The sequence below is a fragment of the Dasypus novemcinctus genome, chromosome 13 (assembly GCF_030445035.2).
Source record: "Dasypus novemcinctus isolate mDasNov1 chromosome 13, mDasNov1.1.hap2, whole genome shotgun sequence".
Taxonomy (NCBI): Eukaryota; Metazoa; Chordata; class Mammalia; order Cingulata; family Dasypodidae; genus Dasypus; species Dasypus novemcinctus.
Genome location: NC_080685.1, coordinates 102582886 through 102599104, shown reverse-complemented (window position 1 = coordinate 102599104; position 16219 = coordinate 102582886). Strand labels below are relative to the sequence as shown.

Here is a 16219-nt window from a genome sequence, read left to right as displayed (position 1 = left end):
TGACTTGTTTATGGTATTCTCACTAAAAATCATAAATCCTTTGTTTAGAATGGGTGATTAAAAACAACTCTAGGTCTTTAGAGAACTTTCTCTAATTCTTTTTTTTTAATTGAAATTCCTTCACATATGAAATACATAGCTGTGGATGTGATTATTCTTTGTTCAGCTTCCAAAATTTAAAACTAAACATTTTTTTCAGGTCATAAAACCAACCCCTTTATTGTATAGATGATAAAATTCATTTCAGTATTCTTTTGCAGGAGAGCAATATTATTAAAATATAGGAAATGAATTCTAATTTCTTAGCATTGAAATGTATACCTCCACATCTGTCCCCTGGTCTGACCACATGCTCTTTCACTAGGTTCACTGGAGAGTCTCCTAATTGGTCTTCCTGCTTCAAAACTCTCCAGTGATTCTCCATTTCACTCAGAATAAAAACAAAAATCCTTACATTAGACTACAAGGCTTTAACCAATTTGCTTACTGTATCTACCTCCACCCCATCAGTTACTGAATCTACCCCCTCTTCTATCAGCTTCTCCCCTTCTCTCTTTTTTTAAAGATTTATTTATTTATTTATTTCTCTCCCCTTACCCCCCCCCCCCCCACCCCCGGTTGTGCTGGTTCCTTGCAATTCCTCTAACATGCTAGGCATACTGTCTTAGGAATCTGTGCTCTTACTGACTCCCACGAAGAATACTTTACCCCCAGGTGTATGCATGATTTCTTCTCTATCCCCTATCAAGACCACCTTTTCAGTGAGGTCTTTCTTGAACGTGTTATTCCAAATTGTACCCAGGCATGCCTGCCAACCTGTGCTAACTTTACAGTTTTACATAGCATTTTTTGCATTCTAAGTACTAAATAACATGATTATTATGTTCATCTCTCTGCTTGAATGTAAGCTCTATCAAGGCAGGGATTTTGCCTTTTTTTGTTAACTGATGTATTTCTCTCACACATGGGAGTGCCTGGTATTCAAAAAAATATTTGCAGAATGAATGAATGCATAGAAGAATGAAGACACCCTGAAAATTTAAAACCATAGTCCAGGCTTTGATCTAATCAGGGTGTTCATCATTTTTGCGATCTTCTACTTACATTAGGTCTTTAAAAAATCACAAGTGACTATTTCCTATTTATTATGATCTGTATGTTCTGAGTTCTTTAATAACATGTTTCCCTGGAAGCTCTATATAAAACATTTTACACAATTGTTTATATTGAGAAAATAAATTGGAATACAGGTAATGATTTTTTTTTCTCTTGACAACTCATATTAGCAAAATTAGGAATGATGGTGTCCTCGTTTTTTGGATTCCTCGATGGCAGACCTACCTCGATTATGGAGGGACCCTTCCTGCTGCTGTGTTACTCAATGCTTCCAGGAGCAGGAGCTATAGTGCTCTGACTCCGTGTGTTCCCAGCCAACACTTGGCAATGATAGAGTTGTTTCAAACACCTTGATGCTTCACTACCACCATTCTGTTGATTTCAGTCAGATGGCAAATGCCTTACCTCCTCTCTTTTTCACTGGTCCATCACCTCTCATCTGGTTTCAGTTTCCTGTCCACTTAAACACTGAGGTACACCAGCTCAACTCCTCTATTACTGGACTCTTACCTTCTTGGTCTCCTGTTGTGGTCCACCTCACCTCAGTTCTTGATTCTTCCAATCGCTCAGCATTTATCTGAGTTACCAGCATGTTTGGGGAAATCACTTAGCTTGTGAACTTGTCCAATGCCAAGTTAAAATCTCTCATTTCAGGTGACCTTCATAATGTTTCTTGAGAATTCTTACATTTTAGCCTGGTCAACCTCCTCATTTTCTATAGCAGACTTTACCGATCTTTTGTTTCTTACTTAAGTTTGCTCTTTAGCACCATCCTCTCTCCTCCTTTACTCCTTCACTTTTCCCCTTCATTATTAAATATTTATTGAACAATTTACCATGTGCCAAGAACTTGGCAGTGAGCTTGGGATAGAACATTGAACAAGACCCATTACTACTTTATGTGTCTTGCCAGGGAATTTTAATATACTTTTATGTTTAACAAGCAAGACAGGGAAGTAAACAGATATTGATAGTCCAGAATGAAATATACAGAGTGCTGCTGCAGGAGCTCATAAGGTCAAATGGGGTCATGGAATTTCCCACAGAAAATATTTCAAAGCTGAGAAATTAAGCTTAAGGGGTAGAGTGGGGCAGGAATATTTGACTCAGAGGGAAAAGCACGTGCAAAGCCTTAGAGTTCAGGGAGTTTAGCAGTTGTGGGGTGCGACAAACTCAGCCTGTGGAGCTGGAGCTTGGGGTTCGTTAGGGAGAGAAGGACCCAGTGTGGATGGTGGTAGGTGAGTTTGAAGAAATAAACAAGAGGCAGATCCGGCTTCTTTCATTCTTGGCAGACAACATTATTTGTTACCTTAGAAAGAAAATTCATACCATGAGGAGTGATTTCCCTGTTTGTCTTCCTTGGCCCTGAACAAAAGTGCACATGCACAGAGCGACTCAGCTGTGCTCACACCTGTCCTTCCCACCTTCCTTACTGTCAAGAAAGGAAAGTTCTTCACACGCGTCCCTGCTTTGCTTAGCTTTAGATCCTGGCTCCAGGTCAATTTACGATAACCAAAGTTGCCTGGAAGGCCAATCAACTGAATGAACAGTTTACCATGCTCTCTTGTTTCTTTTAACTTATTCTAAACTTTAAGGCAATTTGTGCTGGGAATCTAAAGAACTCTGCAAAGCTTTAGTAGATTGTATTTTGTTTTGTTATCGTAACAGCACTTCAGGGAACAATTAGGCTATGTTTGCCCCAGCTGCTTATTTTTGGATAGATAGGGCAGAGGAACTCCTTTCAGAAGAAGGCTGAGACTCAGGGGAAGAGAAGGAAGGCCTAGAAATATACTTTTCCTACAACATATCAATTCAAAATATTTATACTCATCAAGAATAATTCAGATATAAAATATTCTTTATTACTTTCTTAAATATGTTTGATTTCATGTATATGTATATGCATACACACATAGGAACTCATACTTCAAAAAAATTTTTTTAAACAAATCAATTTTATTGGTACATATTAATAAAGCATAAATCCATCCAAAGTGTACTATTAGTGGTATTTGGTATAATCACATAGTTGTGCATTCATCATTCTTAGAGCACTTTCATTATTCCATTAATAATAATAATAATAAACAAAATTCATCAACTCTCAATCTCTCTATGCTTCCCCTGCCATACATAGTGACTATTCTTTTTTTCTTCTAATATATTTGTAGTTTTATTTTATAACATCAGTCTTATATATGCAATACCACCCATATTAATGTTTCAGATGAGGTTTATCTATATTATACAGCCCCATGTTACAGGTTTTCACTTTTCTTCTTTAATGTACATGACCTTAGACTTTCCCATTGAACCGCTGTCATACCCGTATAACAGCTCTGCTAGTTACAAACACCATGATATATTTCACCATTTCTTGTTCATTCCCAAAGATTCTCAAACAACCTTTTTACCAATTCTGCACAATTTAACCCTCAACTTTCCATTCTCTATGCTGCTTCTACTTTCTGGTGACATATATTCTAATTAAACTCTATGAGTTTACACAATGTATTTAGTTCATAATAGTGCAATCATTCAGTATTCGTCCTTTTGTGTCTGGCTTGCTTCACTCAAAATAATGCCCTCTAGGTTCATCCATCTTGCCACATGCTTCACAATTTCATTTCTTCTTACTGCTGCATGATATTTCATCATGTGTATATGCCACAATTTGTTTATCCATTCATCAGTCAATGTACCATGGATTGTTTCCAACTTTTGGCAATTGTGAATAATGCTGCTATGAACATCAGTGTACAGATCTGTTTCTGTCACTTCTCTCAGTTCTTCTGAGGATACACCTAGTCGTGATATTGCTGGGTCTCATGGCAAGTCTATATTCATCTTCCTTTAGAACGGCAAAACAGTCCTCCACTGTGGCTGTACCATTCTATATTCCCACCAACAGTGAATAGGTGTTCTTGTCTCTCTACATCCTCTCCAACATTTACAGTTTTCCAACTTTTTAATGTCAACCATTCTAATAGCTGTGAAATGATATTCATTATAGTTTTGATTTGCATTTCCTTAGTCGCTAGTGATATTGAAATTTTTTCATGTGTTTTTTTCATCATTTATATTTCTTCTTCAGACAATATTCCTTTCAAGTCTGTTGCCCATTTTTTAAGTGGATAGTTGTCTTTTTATTGTTGAGTTGTATGATCTCCTCATATATCATGGATATTAAACTCTTATAAAATAAGTGATTGTCAAATATTTTCTCCCATTGAGTTGGCTGCCTTTTCCCCTCTTGACAAAGCCCTTTGGGCACTCACATTTTTTATGGTCCTTAGTCTACCACTCCCTGATACTTCCCATCTCTGAGTTCAGCAGCACAGGGTATTCAGTGTACTAAGCCTATTCTCCATTTTTTTATTCATCAGAAATATCCTCATTCTGCCCTAGTTTCCTTCATTGCTACCAGCAAGGAGCTGCAGCAAAGATAAATGACACATTTTTTAAAACTTCATTATCAAATAAAATTAAAACTAAATAGTGAAATAAACACATTTGGGGAAATGGTTATTTGGTGAGTTAGCCATTGCCTCAAAATTATTTTTTTCTTTAAACTAATTAATTATTGGCCTTGTACTTTACATCCCAACTCCTTCTGTGTCATAATGATCCAAGCTCACGCTAGAATTTTGCCTTTTTTCCAATTTTTCTTCACTATTAAATTAAAAAAATATATTAGCAGTGGTAGTTTTCTTATTTTTTTTCTGTTCTCACGCTCTTGATCTTTCCTGTCTTATGTAAATCCTAAATAAATATTTGCTAAATGAATGCACAAAATAATATTGTATAGATCAAGGTTGATATCTGTCTACACATAGAAAACTCACCCACTTCAATGCAGATTAGTCTTTAAACTTGGCTTGTCTTGGAAGAATCCTCGTAAGGTGAGAAAATTTTAGACTGAACTAAAATGCTGTTGATGTGTATGAATAACTCAGAACTCACACAGAATAAGAGATCTTCAGTTTACCTTCATTTACTGGGTATTTTCTAGACCTAAATGAATACTCTGGAGCTTGGACCTAGAAAAGTTGGGTGTGATGGGACCGTTTTTGTCTTGGCAATGCAAATGCTCTAGAAATTGCCAATTGGAAGAAGATGACAATAAAACTTATGGGTGATAAGATGATAGATTTATAAGGTTATAAATTAGAGAGAAATTTTACTTGGAAAGGAGTCTTCTGGAGAAGGGCCACAGTTTAAATGATTAAATAGACTGATCCAAGTATCCACTTTGACCAAATCCTGCAACGTCTACAGAGATTGTTATTGTTATGCATATGGAATTAGCAATATAAACATAGGTATAAGAAATTTGAAAGGGCTGTGCTACAAACACATTTTAAAGTTTTATAACTTTAAAGGAATTTGACTTGACTCTTTGTCAGTCATTTCTTGGTAAACTGAGTTTTCTTGTTTGTGTACATACATGTATTTTTCAGGTTTAGAGCAGTTTGTTGGAAGAATGCAAGATTTTCGATTATATCAAGTGGCACTTACAAACAGGTAAGTAGATGTAGTATTGCAAACCTCAGAAAGTTTAAGGCTAAATGTTGAATTCACTTAAGAGCAGCATAAAGATTAAAGTATTTTTCATCTTTACAGCATTTGGCAACACCACCAAATTAATGCTTGTAGTATTTGCTTTGGCTTAATCTATAATTGTTATTCACTACTGTTACTCTGTCAGGTAACTCCTCATAATATGAAATTGATCAAATTCTATATAAAGGATTTTCTCTAAGAAAACTTGATTTTTTAACAAGTTCTGTACAGAATTTGGGAAACATTTATTTCAGCATTCTATATAGAATAGTTTCTAATATTGAAGAAACTGCTATATCTGCCTTTTAAAGAGAATATAGAACAAGGAAATAATGATTAATTATTTAGATATATGGGGAAAGTCGCAAGAGTCTAGATTCTTGCAGAGAAGAAGAATGAGTAATTTGAAGTATTGTTAGACTTTGTCTATTTCCAGGCATCAAATAATTTTACAGACTTAGGCTAGCTTTAATGAAACATTTCCTCATCTTGAAAGATGGTGGTAAATCTTCCTAGGAATTCTTAAAGGCACATAGATTTCCCTCCTGTTCAAGTGAAATTCCACTTAAGAAGTCCCCGAAGTTTCTCTCTTGGTTTTTGATTTGATGATATAATAGTTGTATGGATGAGTTTCCTTATTTGTTTCAAGATAAAAAGAACAATATTTTTTCACATTTCTTCAAGGGATATATAGATTAGTGTGGTCAATTTCCAGACGTCAGAATTAGCTCTTGTAAATGTGAGGAACATTACACTGAGTTGGTGCTTTCATCAGTGGTATGTTCATTCCATTTTATTAGTCTATATCATCAAGAGATATCTAAATAAAGGGTGCTATATTACATTACTGGAGAGCTTTACTGCCCCTAAATTTACTATCTTTAGATTACATTTAAAAACAATTCTGAAGCAGGATATTTCATTAATTCGTTGGGAATGAAGCTTTTCCTGGGTGCAGAAGTTTCTTAATGGGTTGTCACTTATGGTTCCATTCAAAATTTGATATCAATTGAAAAGTTTCAGTGAGATTTAAAGATATTATTCCATGTGATTTAGTGAAGGGAAAAGCTGCCTGCCTCCTCCATTGTCTCAGTGGGGTGTGAGAGAAGCCTGGTCTCTCTGTTCAGGGGTTCTTAAGCTTTCATGTTCCACAGACTCTTTTGCCAGTCAGGTGAAAACCACGGACCCCTTACTAAGTGCACACTGTACTGTGTATTATTTAATAACTAGATCACACCTGCACCAACATGACCCCTCAAGAATTTTTTTAAAATTTAAAGTCAAGTTCATGGACCCCTTATTAAGAAGCTCTGCAAGTCTGATTAGACCTGAGCTACTGGTGTTGGCCTACATGAAATGTATGGAAGGGTATTATGTGGAAAGATACCTATAAATAGAATGACTAATTCTGATATATATTGCTCTTAATGAAAAAAATTAAATATGTATGTCTGGAATTGGCATTTATCTTTGACTGGTGGCGGTTGCCATAGGATCTGAAGGCGTGGAAGTATTTTAGGATGCCAGAATCTGTACTTATGAGTCACAGAAACGATTGACAAATGGTCTTGGCCTTAGTCCTTTCCCCCAAACCCAGAAGTCGATAAAATGTTGCTTGCTTGCTTGCTTCTTTCCCATGGAGACCCTACCTATAACTGTTAGTATTTTCCATGCATTATTTTTCACTCTCAGTGGTGAGTCAGTTAACAACCTAGGTGAATGTTACCATTCTGTATTATCACAAATAGTCACAGTAAAACACTGTGCGAGTTGAGCAAATTTCTTGATAATCAGTCAAAAGCACGTACATGCTTCTCGATGGTAAAAATTCAATACATATGAATTGACTATTTTTTATATAGTTCATACGAACAAGTATCTTTATTTGGCCAGTAATAGGTTTGATTTTATGTTCTGGTTAGAAAATTATTAGAGCTGAGTGGATACTAATCAGCTTTAAAATAGTGATATTTATTTTGAAGGTCTTTTGGAAGTTCTATCCCTGTTGAACCATTTGTCCTTACAGTCACCTTCTTGACTCCCACAGAGAGATTCTGGAAGTTTTTTCTGGAGACCTGCTCAGATTACATATCCAGTCACACTGCCGCTGCCCTGGCAGCCACCCCCGCGTCCATCCTCTGGAGCAGCAGTACTGCATTCCTAATGACGCAGAAGATACAACCAGTAACAGAGTGTCGAGGCTGAATCCTGAAGCCCATCCTCTCTCCTTTATCAATGATAACGATTTTGGTACTTCATGGGTTTCACGTGTATTTACAGACATTACGCAGCTTAACCGAGGAGTGACTATTTCAGTGGATTTGGAAAACGGACAGTATCAGGTAATTAGAAGCCAGGGGGTGAAAACTGAATTAGGCAACTGAACATTAGTTCACTGAAGTAAAACTATCCCCATTAAAATGTATGGAATAAAAATATCTAAAAGAGGATAAACATAGTCTACATTTTTAGAGTTTTGTATCAAAATCCTATTTATGAAATGTTGATGCAAATTGTTTTTATTAAGTGGCATTAATTAATAAAACTGAGGTGCTTATTCTAAATAACTACATTAGAAGCACGCATGTGACAGTTATTTCATAGACTTAGTATTCTATGTTTACGTTTTTATATCATGCTTAATAGCAATTTGCACTTTGAGTTATAAAATCCTTGAGAAGAGGGACTGATTTACAATTATAGAATGTATTGCTTCTAGTATAGGGCTGTGAAGTTTCTCCATGTCCAACAAATATTTGTTAATGATAGCGTGGAAATGAGCCATTATCTTTGTATCTAACTGTTCCATAGTTGATTCGCTCTGATGGGTCAAACTTGAAAACTTCAACTATAATAATAAGCTTATCTCTTTCAGGTGTTTTATATTTTCATCCAGTTCTTTAGTCTACAACCAACAGCAATAAAGATTCAAAGGAAGAGGCAGGACAGCCTAGTTTGGGAGGACTGGCAATATTTTGCTCGAAATTGCAGTATTTTTGGAATGAAAAACAATGGAGATTTGGAAAATCCTGATTCTGTCAACTGTCTTCAGCTTTTCAAGTACGAATATTTACAAAGCAATGTTCTTTGAAAGCATTTGGGAACCGATTTAATAGACCAAAGGGTTAGTGATAACTGGAAGTAAGCTAAATCCCCAGGCTGCTGGAGACCACCTTCCCTCAACTTTCTTAAGGCAGATTCTTCTAACTCTTCTCCCTGGATGTTCTAAGCTCTGTTTAAAGTTCTTAAAAAGACCTTAGAGGCTCTATTATTTACAACCTCACTGGTGCCTTGCAATCTGCTTTTCAGATTCATTAGCAAGTTATCTATATTGATAGAATTTTTATTATGTCCTCAAAGAAGTGTTTTAAAATACTGTTCTGTGATTATCCTATATTGTTTACAAATGAAATGTATGGCATATATTTATTTTTCCGGAATGAAGACTTTAAGCTGTTACTAATATCGGGTAGTAATGTGCAAAGTTGTGAGTTTTGTTTTGTCAAAACTATGAGTGGATTTTCATTATTTTGCATTTCTTCCATTAACAGCTATTCCAATGGTAATGTCACATTTAGCATTCTGACACCCGGGCCAAATCATCGCCCTGGATACAACGACTTCTACAATACCCCATCTCTTCAAGAGTTTGTAAAAGCCTCGCAAATAAGGTTTCATTTCCTTGGTCAGTATCATACAATTGAGACTGCGGCCAACTTCAGACACAGATACTATGCTGTGAACGAAATCACCATCAGTGGGAGGTAGTGTTTGTTACTCAGGTTTAGACTGGGGTGTGTTTTTCTCTATGAGTTTTTTTCCTGCAAAGTTTTTATCATACGTATCTAGAAATTTACTAAGATTTTAGATCAAGCCAGCTTCACAACTCCAAGTTTTGAAATGATTCCCTATTCTAAGATTTGGGGAGAGGCACTTAATGTGAGTCTTTTCTGTATATAATATTGCCTTTTTATGGAATCCATTTTCAAAAGCTATTGGCTTTAGAAGTTACGATACCCTGAGTCTGGATTGGAAATAATTACCAAATATTTTCTTGGTTTGTTCTGGAGCTAAATTTTCAAATATCATGGAAAGCAAACAGATGGAGCAAAATTTGGAGTTGAAACTGTAGAACCAGATAGAACAGGACAGTTTGTAAGTGCATGGCTTGCTCTGCCTGAGCTCAGAATTGCATGGAGAAATATATATATTCCTTTAGAAAAAGCTTCAGTGCACCCTAAGTAATTTGTAGTATAGTGTTCATAATGGAGTACATGCCTTACAATAAATGGAGTATCTGGAGAACTACCAGAGAGAATACTATCTACCTTGGAAATGGTGTGTGTGTGTGTGTGTGTGTGTGCATATACGTGTGTAGACTATACTTAGAATGAGGTTGTGCTAGAAGAATGGTACACCTTTTATATAAAGTGTGTGTTTCATCACAGACCAGAATACCAATACATAAGCATTGTTAGTTAACTAATAGCATGTAAAAAAGTAATACTATTAAATATGCACTACTTAATTTTGGAGAAAATTTGCAATTCGTTGTTCTGGATATTGTATTCTTAATTGTATTTTAAATAGTTTCTGTAAAGTCTTCCTCAAGAAAAATTTACCTCTTGGTTGATGCAGGTGTAATCAAGACCACACTTGCCTGTCTTTCGTTGGACTGAAAATTTTCTTCACAGTATAATGTGGTTTGGATATTGGTGGCACTCATTCCAACACTTAGCTATTACTGAAGAGCCTTCATGAATAGCCACATGCTTAGAGATGGATTTTTGGGTTGCTTAAATGTAGTAGTCTCCCTTTTTGAATTCACACAGCATTTATGTTCATAGGACTCTAAGGTATATTCAGAATCTAGTTGCTATTTCTTAGAAGTTGTCTGATGCCTGTGTTCACAGATGTCAGTGCTACGGTCATGCAGAGAGCTGTGACACAACAAGCCAGCCCTACCGATGCCTCTGCTCTCAGGATAGCTTCACCGAAGGACTTCATGTGAGTTCTCTTTCATGTGTGGAACTCTAAAAAAACATAAGGATGGTGACTGTAAATTCTATAAACTCAAGTTCGGCTCAGCTTCTGAGCATAAATAAAAATAAATTGATAGCCTAAAATGTCAATTATTTCAGCGGTTGCTTTGTAGAGAAAAATAAAAGCCATCAGTAAAGTTGAAAATGGTTTTTTGTGAAAATAATACCAAAGAAATTATAACTGAAAATGATCCCTGAGGTTTTTAATTTTCCTTTTCTTTCTTTCATCAGCATTATCATATTTTATAAAATGAATTTTTAAGGTGTCTGAATAGCATGGCACTAACAAAAAAAATGACTTGATTTCTTCATTTAAAGAATTCTTATTATACAAAGGTATCCATGAAAAAAAAAGGATATCTTTAAATGCAGGGAGATATTTAAGAATTTGCACAAATCAGGTTTATTTTATTGCTGATCTTAGTAATTTTAATTAATTAATTTGAAAATCTGTAGTAAAATGACTTAGAAGTTATGTTCTTTAGTTTGTCTGTAAATATCAGGGGTAGTTTCATAATTGAAGTAGAAATTCAGCTGTGTCTTTAGGAATAAGAAGTAAATGGAAAAACATGTTGAGAGATACCTGTTGATAGAAATGTCCAGCATCAGCATCAGCAACAGCTCAGTGACAGTAACAGTGGTGTCAACAGTAGAAATATAGAGCACGGAGTTTTCAGTAAGTGGTGCTTGGGCAACTGGCTGCCAATTTGTAAGAAAATAAAACTAGAGCCCTACATCATAGCATGTCTAAAAATCCAAGTGTCTTAAAGTTTCAAATGTAAAAATAACTCTAAGTTTATTAAAATAAAGATTACAAAAATACTTTTACATGTAAACCTGGGGGCTTTGTGAACAAGACAAATGAAACACAAACAAGATAAATCAGGAGTTCTTATAGAAGTTATCGATATAATCTGTCACATAACTAAGATCCTGTGCAGCGTAAGGAATGATTTAAACAAAATGTAATGACAAACACTGAACTCTAATGTGAGTAGAAAATATTTATGTCATATTAACAAATAGAGAGTTAAGATCCCTAATAAACAAAGAGCACTTACAAAATAATAAGAAAAATATCATAACCCAATAAAAAGGAGCAAAAATATGAACAAGCAATTTACAAAGGAAGAAATGATAGTATTCAATAAATATATGAAAGAATGGCCAACCTTAAGTTTAATCAGGAAACTGCAGATTATAATAATATATTTTTAATCTAGGTAATTAGCAAAAAGTTTAAAGATTGAAAACAGTTGAAACTTGTGATAATATAAACTTTTATGCATCAGTTATGGGACTGCAAGTTGATAGAGTATTTTTGGAGGATAATTTTACCGTATCTCTTAATAAGTTGCATATATATTGAGTTGTATTATATAATTTTTGTCATTCTAAAAGCAAGTCTCCAATGACAAGTGCAATGGAATGGTTATATTTGTAGCTTTCGTTACATAAATATGTATTATGTATACATATACATAATATTATGTATTATTATGCTTTAGCTTTTAAAATAGCAGCACTGTGTCATAGCTTCATGTACAACTTGTGAATGTCCTCATTGCTAAGGTCTTGCCCTTGTTACTTGCATTTAGTAAAACATTTCATTTCTCTGTGTGATTTGTTTTATATATTATGAACCATGTTGATTTTTACAATCCATCTCTCAAGGTTTTGGTGAAATCCATTCTTAATCTGTTCTAATTTGTTTTCAACTGCAACTTCAGTTCATACAGATCAATGGCAAGAATATTATCTAAAAAACAGGCTCCCCTTGGCATACTACATGATGTAGTCCTGCTCTTCTGCTTCAAAACTGTCTTTGATTTGGTTCTGGCTTGCTTGCTTTCTTCCTATGTACTCAAACCAAAGTTTATATTTTCTAATGCAAATATTTCTTTTAACCTATTTTTCAGATTACTATTTTATGTCACTGATTTTTTCCCATATATGTGTTTGGTCTTCACCACCAGTAAGTAACTGTTTTTTTAAAAGCAGTCTTGTCTTTTACTTTTTTAAAAAAAATTTCTCACATTGGTGACCTTGAATTTGGTTTTATGAAAATATGAATAGGAAAGCTATATTTAAAAAAGGAATGACTTTAATATGTTTGCATGGGCTATCATGTTGTCACAGAAGAGAAATTAATTGGATTAACTTGATTGATTTACACTTTATCCAGCCATTAGTGTATGTGTGTTTAAATTTTTGCCAGTTTGATTTGTTCTAGATTTTAAGTTTTATTTTTAATTTAATTTTATTTTTAATTTAATTTTCCCTCATGTCCCAAAAACAACACTAAATACTGAATTTAAAAAAATGTTCTAGGATGAATTTAATAGGGAACCTTTTTTTGAATGTATCTGGTATATGTTAACTAAGGTCTGGCTAATACTGTCATGTCATTCATATGGTATCCTGTTTTCTGAATTTCTCTTAATTTAAGTTGACTATTCAATCTCTGTCTGTCTCTCACTTTCTCTTGATGTCATTTTCTATTATTCTTTTTCTCTCCTTTAATTCTTCAGAGTGAAGTGTTTGATATCCTATGATTCTTGAGTGATTTTATGCTTCTTTTTAAAAATAGGGCCATTAAGTGAATCAAGGCTCATGATTGGTTCAGAAATCAATTTGGGATCTTCAGATTTGTTCTCATGTTGTGATGTTGAATTATGAACTAAAGAAATAATTAACTCTAATTTAGGTGTAGAATACATTTTAGTGCCTTTTGTTTAGAACTTAAGCCCCTTTTGAAAACAAAAATGTAAAAGTAAACTTTTGTGTTTTATTCCTTCTTAATAAATTTTAATAATTTATGAATTTAGTTATAAATAAAAAAGTAACAAATATTCACTTAGCAAAGTTTGGCAAATGCAGTTGAAGGGGGAAAATCAATAGACTGTAAGTTAAATGATTTCTGTCTTATGATATTTTCAACAATGTGTTAAAATGAAAAATGATTTTCTAAAAGCATTTGTAAGTATGCTTTCTCTTTTTGTTGTAATACAAAGTATCAATATACATGGGAATTATTTGTCTGAGAAGTTGCCTTATATTAAGTTGAAAATATAACTATTCAGGTACTTTTCACATTCTAATTTTTAAAACAAGTTTTAATATCAGTCATTCATTTCCTATTGGAACCAATAGTTCTCTTTAAAAACTTGGATATAATCCAAAAAGAATGCCTTCAATTTCACAGTATTATGCTAACCATTAATAATATTACTCAATAAACAGGGCTTTTGTGAATTATATTAAAGCCATTTGGCAAACTGTTGAAAACGTAAAGCTTGAGAAGGTGCCAGGTCTTGGCAGTTGTTCTTCTGATGAGAAAGTGTTTTTAGCAGAAGAAAAAATGAATGAAGTTGGGAGAAAGGAGCAGAATGGTGAATTCAGGAGCATAATCATATACATTACCATTCTAGGAAATTTTCCTTATGAAACATTTTTAATACATAGTGAGCTTACAAAACTATTACAGTTCAGCGATGAGTCTTTGATACTGATGGCTCTGATTATGAACCTTTGTGCCTGAAATATGAACTAGGCCTAGAGCTGTGGGGTGCCTAAGAGTTACCTCCTGAGAGCCTCCATGTTGCTCAAATGTGGCCACTCTCTAACCCAAACTTAGCATGTAGATGCATTGCCTTCCCCCCCAGTGTGGGACATGACTCCTGGGCATGAGCCTCCCTGGTACCGAAGGATTATTACCAAGCACCAGCTGATGATGAAACTAGAAAAAGACCTTGAATAAAGGGGTCGACTCAGATTGGCAGAATATCTCAGCCTACATGTAATATCAGGTGTTAAAAACTGCTTTTTTACTTTGGATAAAAGGGGAAAATGGACAAGTGAGTTTATATAGCTATGAATCTCCAAAAAAGAGTTGGGAGGTCATCAGAGGGGTGATGTTTATGCACGTCTCAGCAGGGTACCAGAACAGCCAAGGTAGTTGGAAACCCAGGTGCTGGTTCTCCTGAGGGCTACAGAGACCCTCAGTTTCTATGGTCATGGCAGATGGCTCTGGAGTTCAGGGTCACGTTAGTTGGCCCTACTTTGGGGTTTGTGTTCCTGAGTATGATGGAGTTGGACTCACATATGACCTTTCTACACATGCCTCTTCTGTTAGTTTTACTGGACCTGTGGTTGGCATTTGGGTTGGTGTATATTCAAGAGACCTGAATCTCTGGACTGTCCATGTGATGGCCAGGCTCTGGGCCTCAGAAGACTTGTAGCACCTACCCTCTGGTTTGTTGGACTTACCCTGGCCAGCCGACAGGGAGGTGAAGAAGGTCAACCACCACACCAGGGAGTCAAGAGTGCCTATAGCTGCAAGCAGGAGAATTGCATCCATTATCCATGTGGAATCTAAGCCCCCTCTTGATGTAGAGGGGGACTGGACATAACCATCCTGGGGTCCACAGGATGGAGGAGTAGAGTATGGATTAGAGTGGACTCACTGGTATTCTGCTGGGGAACTATTGTGATTAGTAAGGGAAGAAATTGTAGTAGTGATGTGAGAGGGTGGCCACAGTGGCTGCTGATGGCCGGGAGATGGAAGAAGAGATATGGTGTGGGGGCATTTTCAGGATTTGGAGTTGTCCTGAGTGGTGCTGCAGGGATGGATGCTGGACATTGTGTGTCCTGCCAAGGCCTACTGGTTGGACTAGGGGGAGAGTGTGGACTACAGTGTGGACCACTGTCCATGTGGTGCAGTGATGCTCCAAAATGTATTCGCCAGCTGCAGTGGATATGCCACGATGATGGAAGAGGTTGTTGATGTGGGAGGGATGGGGGGTATATGGGGACCTCATATTTTTTTAATGTAATGTTTAAAAGAAAATAAAGAAGAAAAACAAAAACAAAACAAAAACAAAACTATTACAAGCTGGTAATAATATAATGATGCATGGGAAAATACAGTTAATGTAACTTATGGATCATAGTTAACAGCAATATTGTAATATTCTTGCATCAATGTAAAAATGGTACTTTAACAACACTAAGGGTCAATTTAGTGGTATTTTCTTTTGGACTAAGAAAAACATTAAAAAACTTGGGCGATGACTGCACACCACTGTGATGAAAGTGAAAGTCACTGAGTACACACTGGATAGAATGTACACGACATGGGGCTGTTTACCACAGTGAGCCATGTGGTGGAGGATGGACTTTGGTTAACTGTACCCAGGCTTTTAAGTCCTCCCTCTTTAGGTCATTCCCTAGCTATTTGTGCAATTAGCTTTATTGCAATAGAGTATCTCTGGTCTACATTAACAGGAAGTCCATTATAACTATCAACAAGCACATGTTAAGTTCATTGGTGCAGAATACTTACAAACTGGAAGCTTGATGTGTATATTACATATCAACTGACATGGCTGGATAGCCCACTAACATACCAATTAATTCTCTAATTTAGGACTTTGTTTATTTGTGCTAAGAGTTCAACTGTTGATAGTGTTTAGCTTTAAGAAAAGTAGTTTTGGTTG

At 35.5% G+C, this 16219-nt stretch overlaps 1 protein-coding gene across 1 annotated transcript in view; it reads left to right on the top strand.

Moving 5' to 3' along the window:
• The window catches only part of USH2A (usherin), an 838570-nt gene that overhangs the window by 100516 nt on the left and 721835 nt on the right, over positions 1-16219 (top strand). The window contains exons 4-8 of the mRNA XM_058275221.2: positions 5577-5640; positions 7727-8021; positions 8555-8739; positions 9231-9443; positions 10593-10686. Coding sequence (XP_058131204.1) covers positions 5577-5640; positions 7727-8021; positions 8555-8739; positions 9231-9443; positions 10593-10686 — 851 coding nt within the window. The remainder of the gene's footprint in view (positions 1-5576; positions 5641-7726; positions 8022-8554; positions 8740-9230; positions 9444-10592; positions 10687-16219) is intronic.